The 9,319-nt window shown below is 35.8% G+C and overlaps 1 protein-coding gene across 1 annotated transcript in view; it reads right to left on the bottom strand.

The window, feature by feature from the left end:
• G3bp2 (G3BP stress granule assembly factor 2) overlaps positions 1-9,319 on the bottom strand; it is a 40,030-nt gene that overhangs the window by 13,477 nt on the left and 17,234 nt on the right. The window contains exons 7-12 of the mRNA XM_012514262.2: positions 9,225-9,313; positions 8,165-8,263; positions 4,066-4,168; positions 2,622-2,750; positions 1,989-2,107; positions 7-210 (exon numbers count right to left, since the gene is read on the bottom strand). Of these exons, the coding sequence (XP_012369716.2) occupies positions 7-210; positions 1,989-2,107; positions 2,622-2,750; positions 4,066-4,168; positions 8,165-8,263; positions 9,225-9,313 (743 nt within the window). The remainder of the gene's footprint in view (positions 1-6; positions 211-1,988; positions 2,108-2,621; positions 2,751-4,065; positions 4,169-8,164; positions 8,264-9,224; positions 9,314-9,319) is intronic.

Consider the following 9,319-nt stretch of genomic DNA (forward strand, 5'->3'; position numbering starts at 1 on the left):
CTGTGCCATGCCACCTCGCGGAGGAGGCCCTCTTCCATCTCGGTCGCGCATCATCCCACCACCCACGAGGCCGCGCGGGCCGCCAGGACCCCGGTCATTGCGCCTGATATCTCGGCGGTCATCACCACCGCCTCTGGTTTCTCGCTCTCTCGCAGCTCTTGTTTTCTTTTCTTCCACATTTAAACGCACTTCTCCTCGAAACATGATTGGCTTTAAAAAGAGAAAAATAACATGATTGGCTTTAAAAAGAGAAAAATATCAACACAGGCAAGTTAGACAGCAATATAAAATGTACTTACTTTACTCAGAGAAATTCGAAAACCCTAAGAAGAAAATGTTCATTCATGACAATCTCACTATGTAATCTTTCCAATCTTATTAAATAATGAAACTTAACCTTGTGTTACATCTGTTCCTCTAGTAAAAACCTGACTGATACATTGACATGATGGATCAACTATTACAACTACTTAGTTTAAAGTAATCTTTATAGTGTTCCTCTTATTTAAAAAATTCTCAAAGATTTCTAGTAAGAGTCACAGTCCTGATTTGCAAGCAAATAAAAATTAATAATCAGTTTACCCTATAATATAAGATTTTAAGACGCTCTGGTCTGTGACCTTCATAATGGTTCTCACATTTGTAGTCAATAGATGACTGTACAGATGGTAATGGTGTCTGGTGTTTGTTTCCCTTCTATGAAGGGTGAGGGAGTTGTGTCTGGGAACTTAATACATCTCCCCCAGTGTATTAATCTCTGATAAAATAGCTTCTCTACAGGGAAAATCTCACTAAAGACAGAACATGTGGTCTTATTTAAAAGTGATCCTTCTCTCCCTTGCAGAAAACATGAGGGTTTTTTTTTTTTTTTTTTTTTTTTTTTTGTATTTTCACTATGAGATTCCTATAGATTAAACTAACGAAGGAGAGTTCCTTCCTCTACCCTTGCCTTTCCCCATCCTTCCTGGAAGTTTTCACTTTTAAGTTCATCCATACTGAGCCTATAGCAATTTCTGACTTAATAGGAGGTTTATACTCTGCCACTAGGGTTTTATCTAACATAGTAATCTTTTCTTCACTTTTATTTCCTTTTTGAAATTCTCAGATTTTTCCTTAAATGTTTCCTTGAAAACATAAACAGTTTTCTATATAAATTTTTAGTGTTTTTTTTCTTTTCAAGACATATTTGCTAATTTGTTTCTTTTTCAATAACTTGTGTATTTGTTTTTTAATACTATATCATTTAAAAATATTTTTGAGGATCATAACTCCTTTTTCCTCTTTCATTAATAGATATTAGAAAAGAAAGGTAAGCTCAGCACTGTTATGTGTGGCTCATTAGACATTAGGGTCTTCATCATAGTCACAAAGTGGGAATATTGCCTTACAACTTTCTATCGTTATCTGACTTTCACTCTTTCAGGCAAGCAAATTCATTCAAATTTCAACTGTGTCTTTGTTATCCATAAATTTAGGTAGTGATGTAAGGGGAAAACCACTGAACTCTGAGGTTGTTTGAGAAGCAAATTTACTTTGAACAAATGGATGAAGACAGTGCTCCTTTCTAGTTAATGCCATAGGATATATTATTTTCTTTCTTTTTTTTGCAGAACTGGGGATTGAACTCAGGTCCTTGAACTTGCCAGGGAAGTGCTTATTCCATTGAGCCATCTCTCCGGCCCCTGGTGTTTTTTTTTTTTTTTTTCCTAATTGGATAATGAGCATTCCAATCATAATGTAATAAATTCTTTCGCCTCAAAAAAAAAAAAAAAAAAAACCTTAAAGTGAGTCATACCTTAGACTTCACACCTCAGACGTTAATACGTAAAAAACTTTAACCTCTGCATAAATACCATTTTACGATAAATCACTTTTAGCTTTACCATTAAACATGACTTGCTATGGTTTAAAAAAGTACCAAAATAATCACATTATATACAATAGAAACAAGAACATCTTGAATTATGTATACCCTTTAAATCACTTACTTTTGCAATTAAGATTCTCTGAACTGGTTCAGAGTCATCAAAAACCACAAAGCCAAAATTTGGAAGCTTTCCCCCAACACCCTTGGTATTGATGCGAAGTTCCACGACATTTCCAAAACCTGTGAAAATATACATTACATCAAGAATTAAACATTTTAACAGTTTTCTAATGGCTTTACTCAGGAGGAATAACCTTAACATCCTTGATTTACTTGGAAATAAAAGTTGCAAGGTACTGTACCCTGTGACAATGCTGGACCCTCTAACAGTATACCCCGTTACCCGAGCTGGCCTGACTGTTCATTCTGCTACCTTTCACCAACTTCACTAGTCCTTTCATAAGATGAGATACCCATGAAGTTCTAAAAGGCCATGCTATCTTCTCATTCTGACATGTATTTTCCATTTTCAGACTGATTTGTCCCGCTTTTCCTCCTGATTGTTAATGAATGAGAAAAAGTGAAAGCTAAGCAGGCACTACCCTTCACTTCCTTCTGACCAATCAAAATGAGACTGGTACTGGGCCACTACACCAAGGGACAGAGTGGTTATATTATGAAAAACTATCTAGTTCTGGCTTAATATAAGATACTTTTAAAATTTTAATTTCAAAAATGAAAACAAACCACTTACTCATGAAAAATTCTTTCAGTTCATTTTCATCAATATCATGTGGCAAGTTACCAACAAAAAGCTGATGACTATCTGGATAGCGAATTACTCTACGGTTGTCTGAGTCATTCTGTTCCATATCTCCTCTGCCTGAGAACAGCAACAGAACAGGTACATAGTTTACAACATCATAACATATAATTAATAGTTCAAAGCAATAAATGTAAAAAGAAAATAATTTAATACTGAAATTCTTGTTTTAGTTTAATAAAATCATAAGTGTCTTGCAGAAGTGGAAGTGTCTAATTATTAGTAGGTTAGTCAGAAAACAACAGGACACTAAACTGTAGAGTGAGAATAGAAGGACAGTTTCTTTTTCTAGACTACCAGTCTGACTGTAAGTCAGGTAAGATCCTAGAGGCACACGTACTCCTCCTTACCCAACCAAAACTGCTGCCATTACCCAGGAACCAAGCCAACTTCAAAGATGTCTATTTCTATATCAAGTACTTGCTTAGTGTTCTGAATTGCTTTTTCTCCCAGTATTGATTATTTTCATATATTATTTTCAGGTGCCCGGGCTGGCTTGAAACTTTGAATCCTCCTACCCTGCTTCACACATACTTAGGATCATAGGAGTACCACCACAACATCTGGCCTCAATCTTTGATTATATGACACTACAGCCAAATAAGTAAATTTTAGCAATACCACTGTCTCATTTTATATAGATGGGTACTCTCATATATAATCCTATTTGATTTTCCAATAAGAAAAATAAGTCATATAAGACAGGCTTCACAAGAGAAATTTTTGTAGTAACAGAAATGGTGTAAGAGAAGCTCAGAATTTAAGGAACCTACTTAAGATCATAAATACAATCAGTAGTAAAGCCAGCACAAACTTCCAGGCTTCTGAGACTCATGGCTTAGTTAACATACCACTATTTTCTTTTAAAGTAACAGTTGAAATTTGATATATACTATCACCCACCTCCTCCCAGAAGTGATCTAAACATTCTCAAAGAATTCAAATACAGGTAATACATACATTAGCTAATATGTAAACAAGTCAAAAATCATGGAAACTTACTTAATACCTAAGACAATCAAAATAAGAAGAATCATGGTGTGCTTAGTGTTTATCTGTGAAGAGATAAGAGTGCTAAGTAAGAGCAGGTTATTGGCAGCTTGGTTTTGAATTCTTAAAGCCAGTGACAATAACCAAATAACACGTGTTTCAAACTCTTTACACCTTCCAAGTACATGTCCCTACAGCAGTTCAACCAGTCCTCCCCTGAAAGTGCAATCCTGGCCCTGAGTACCTTCCGGCAGGCTGCTCACATCTGCAAACAACTGCACACAGCAAAGATGGGTGTATACAGCCCTCTATGGTTTTCTACCACTTCAGTCTGCTCTAACTTTCCAAATGCTATATGCTAAAGGCTAGAAAGGAGCAGACTCACCTGGTCTTGGTCCCCTAGGAGGGAAACCTGGTCGCTCTCTAGGTCGTTGTTCACGCACACGTGGTGGCTGAGACTGAACTTCTGGCTTAGCTTCAACTCTTGGCTAAAAGGGAAAAAACACATTATAAAGACACATACCATACGGGAGAAAAGCCAACTAAAGCAACTACCAGCAAGACACTAGCAGGAATAAATAGTAGTTTTAAGTTTACAATGCTTGAAACATACTACCCTATGAATGTTAAACACAAATTCTTTAAAGATATTCTGTACCAATCTAGGACTGTAGGGTAGGTTGTATTTTCCCACTCAGGCTGTATAACTCACAATAAGCCACTTTTTATAATCATATTTTTTCTACTAAAGTAACAGCCACACTGAAACAGCATAAAAGGTATTGCTACAAAAAAAAAAATCACAAAAATGCAAGACGAGACACTCCATATAAATACATAGAATCAAAAGCCATCTTAATTTTAGACAAAAACACAAGACACATATTTCTAAGTATCTAGTTAAGGCCCTGTAGATTTAATAGTGCTCGATTATATCTCCTAACCCCCAATTCACACTCTTAAAACATTATGAATACTTCAAAGTATAAATTTAGCTTACTCTGGCACTTAAAACTGCAAGTTCTAGGTTTAAATGCACATAAAGTGGGATGAGTGGCAGCAAGGGAGGGGGGCTTCTATGTAGCATTTCAAATTAGTCAAAAGAAGCCCTTCTTTCTCTCTTTTTTAAAATTTTAATTTAATTTTTTGTAGAACCGAGGATTGAACTCAAGCCTCCATGCTTGCCAGGCAAGCACTTATTCCAATTGCTAAACCACACATATAAAGAACCTATTTTCAATTGTAATGTGTATCTGCTATTATCTTTTCCTCAATACAACAGCACTTTTAATATTTCCAACCTCTTCAGGCTATTTTCCAAATATTTATGATTCAAGGCTATAGCAAAATATATGCATCTTCAAAGGATGCTGAATTCACCCAGCAGGATACAGAGAACACATCCTCAAACCAGAGATGGTAATTTCAATCTCATCTTTTTAGGTGACCTCTACCCAAGACACTGTATTTATAAAAATAGATCTGGATATATAATATTACACTTCTTTCAAAAATGACCACTTATTGCCAATTATTTTGGCAATAACATCCTAAAGATAAATAAACCATCACACTAGCAGTTTTAACAATGTGTATGTTCCTTCTATATTGTTTCCTCTATGTAGATGTCCCATTGTGCTCAAGATGAAAGTGACCCCAGCTCTAAAATGTTGCTAGCTTAAAAATTAATTTTAACCCTCTCCAATTTCTTGAAAGTTGTATTTATTTCTATAAAAACAAAATCTTTATTTTTACATTACCCAAAGAATTAAGCATAGTGCTGTCAGACATAGTCAGTAATTATTAATTTATTTAAAATTGTTTTTAGTTCTGACCCTAAACTTGTATGACAACATTCTTTGTCTGACAAAATGACCTAATGGTTATCCCCAAGAGCAAGCTTAACTCTTTGATCTGTATTTGGTGTTTGATACTATGTAAATGATCTAAAATGTAAAGTGTGAAAAAGGTGGTTGTTTGAAAATGTCAACTAAAGACTATCAAAAACACATATTTCAGTTTGGATATGAAAGAGAACAAAGGAACAGATGTACTCTGTTCCAAATTTAATGAAGCCGGTGTATTACTGAAAATTAATGAAACGACAACTATGCCTATGCTTAAGGGAAAACCTTACTCATCCAGTCAGGGAGACAGCTCAACAGCATAAGCAATTACAAGGTCCTGAGTACCAAAAACACAAAAACCAAAAACAAAAAACCCCTTAAAAGCCCTGAATTCAACAGACTGTTAATTCTTTTCAAAACAGATTTCCAACAGAAATAACTATATGTAGTAAAGAAAGTTCTGTCTTTTTAAGAATTTAAAATCAGATAAATGTAAATACTTTTCAACATCTTGCAAATAACACATGGCTATGACTCAGCAACCTGACTTTGTGAGGAGGTATTTGATGTCAATGTATGAAAAATGAGACCAAAAAGCTCACAACATTCCCTTCAATAACAGATGAACAAGTGTCCACTAAGCCAGCTCTGCACTTAAAATTCTTCAGGCCCAATGATTAAAATTAGTTATTCCATACAGATGGATAGCTAATACCACATAAACCATTATTAGTGTCTTAAAATTAATTTCATGTAGTCAGGCAAGTGTGATCACAGAATGAACTCAAGTAAATGTCAAACAGCTTATGAAATTAAAAATACAACCATCGGATCAAGTCAGTAAAAAGCAGATACTATAAACACAACTAATAAATCCTTGAATTATAAACTATTTAGGTGAATAGGTCAATTTCCAGACAAAACCACTTACCAAGAAATTAACTTACCTACTTCTAAATGAATGCCTAACAAAAGCCTAGCGTTATACCTGATTTCCTTTCATCAGTATCTATATTATAGAGATGAATGCTACACAAAACAAAAGTAAGTTTCCCAGAATGTTAACTGTAACTGCCAAAAATACTCAAACTTTAAGACAAATTACTTAAGATACATGAAAAGTTATTTTCCTGGGTACGAAGTTAGAACAGTATGGTGAGCCTATGGCGTGAGTGCTAGCAGATGGTTGTTTGCTTCACTGAAAGCTCTGAAAGGCACACCATCACTGGGATAGAACATGATGCAGCTAAGGCACGCAAGGGACAAGTGCAGACAGCTAAGAGTCAGACCCTGTAGGGAGGAACTTAGGGACTGTGTAGGTCTGCCAGTCATACGAGGAGGCTGTCTAGCTACATGAATACAAATGCCAGCCTTCTATTTTCTAGCTCTAAAGCAATGTTAATGGCACCTACTACTCATAGGGTTCAGGGAGAACAGAGTACTTTGCACAACGCCTATCAAGTCTGACAGGCATTAGTGCTTCATCTTTATGTAAAATAAACACACCAAAACTCTTAATAACTCAAAGGTTCCAAATCAAAGATTTCAAAAGAAAAGCCACAAGTCACTTATCAAATTCCTGGATCAGATAGAAAGCACAAACCCTGAACACACTAATTTTTTTTAGTAAGATGGAACTGGTTTGTGATCTAAGGTAAGAAATCATTTCCTGAACGTCTACTTGTGAAAAACAGGCATGACAACATGGAGTATTCTACTACTATGTAAATAACTACAATGTGCATCAACACCACAAAGACTGTAAGAATCACTAGCTTTTTCTGTTCTCTAACAGGGGACTTGCTTTGTGGCTCAGGCTGGTCTTGAACTCCCGGACTCCAATGATCCTCCTCTTCCTAAGCAATGCTACTGCTGGTAAACACCACCATGCCCAGCTTTTGATACCTCATGCTTTACTGTCTGGAGCATTAAAAGATTGATTCACTAATCATTTTAAATGTAAAATTTCTAGCAGAATGAAATTTAACTGAAAATGTTGGGGAAAAAAGAATAGGACACCCTTTAAGTATGTCAATGAACTTAAAATTTAGTTAAATCTGGACTATATCTAACAAACATTGTAAGTAGTCAGTGTCTTATGTTCACATTTTTGGAAAGCTCTGAAATGGGTAAAATGACAAACAGACAAAAAGCAGAATACCTCAATGATTAGTTAAGGTGAACACTACAGTCATAAGTTGGTACAGGCTTCAAATAAATGGTGGGAACCACTTACAGACTGAGAATGTAGGCAGTGTATATTTTTAAAAGTTTTGTACTTTAAAAAAAAAACAATTTTTTTATAATGCCACAATATTTTGTGCCTTTCCAAATTTCTTACCTAAAATAATTTGCTGAATTTGTACTTTTTAGAAGGAACTTATTTTAAGAAGCCTTTTAAATGACATTCTACATACTAATGAAACCAACTTAATCTGTATTTCACACACCCAAACCCCAAATACCACCTATGCAGATGATGAATGGAGATTTGGCAGTTAAAGTGGGTGCACTGACATTTCATACATTTTTTGTATGTTTAATCCATACTTTCTGACTCATAAAAATGTAATAAAAAATAATAAGCAGTTGGCAATGTAACAAGGATACAATCCAATGTGTTCACAGATGGGTTACCTGTGAGACTGGTGCTTTAACATGGGGTGGAATTCCAGAGGAAGAAACAGTACCACTAGGAGGCAGGTTTTTACTGGTCACTGAAGCCCAGGAGAAAGCCTGCAGGAAATGCAACAAACCTAGACTACTAATCATGGAAAACCACCAACATTCCTATAGGGAAACTCTCAAATATATATTTTCTTTTCATTTCTGAACTATGGCTCTGTAACGGGGGGACTCCTAACAGAAAGGCACACACACACATGCCAGTCTATGTGCCAGTTTTCAAAATCTCATTATGCAAGATTATTTATAACTTTTGTCTCTACTAGATAAAACCACAGCAAGTTCCTATATACTCTAGATAGATGAACAAGTGGTGAATAAAATCACTAAACAACTAAACATGCTAGAGAACTGAGCCTGATAGAACCACTTTCTTTCCCCTTTTTTGAGGAAGATAGGGTGTGTGGTGGTGTTAAAGGGAAGGGGAAGGACAGGAAAGAATAGAATACTAGTTGGAAACTTTCATAGACATCCACAAATTGAACAAGGATTCTTCTCTTGCTATCCAATGTAGTTTATCCTACTTTACAGAGAGATAGAAGTTTTGCATGGAACACTGGGTGTCACTCACCTTTACAGGATAGTTTAACTGGTACAGTAATAAGAAAACATCCCATCTCACTCAAGAGTATCTCTTAATTACAGACCAACATAAACCGGGAAATTGTATGATTCCTGGTACAGCTATGCTTAGAGGATTCCACCCAGAAGGAAGGAGCAACTGACAGCCTTAGATGGATTGGGGGGTGGAGTGGGGATGATTTCATCTAAGTTGCTAAACTGTATCAGATCAAGGATAATGTTTTACAAATTCCACTTTTAGGAGCCTTTTCTGGGAAAAGCCACTGAAATTTTCTCTGGATAACAATACCACAGCTTTTTTCACAGACATAAAAATGCATAGTTTACTATGTTAAACCAATTTAACAAAACAGAACAAAAGTTGTACTGCACTGATGGCACCAAGTATGAAAAGTGAAGTCAAAAGTCTGAAGGGTTCCTCTGATCTAACCTTTGGTGGTTCTTGAGGCAGAGAAACAGGCTCTGCGGGGGGAGGAGTAGTAGACTTCTCCTCCAGTTCTTCTAAGTTCTTCTCCTCCACTTGTG

Source organism: Octodon degus, unplaced genomic scaffold (genome assembly GCF_000260255.1).
Source record: "Octodon degus isolate 3935 unplaced genomic scaffold, OctDeg1.0 scaffold00028, whole genome shotgun sequence".
NCBI lineage: Eukaryota > Metazoa > Chordata > Mammalia > Rodentia > Octodontidae > Octodon > Octodon degus.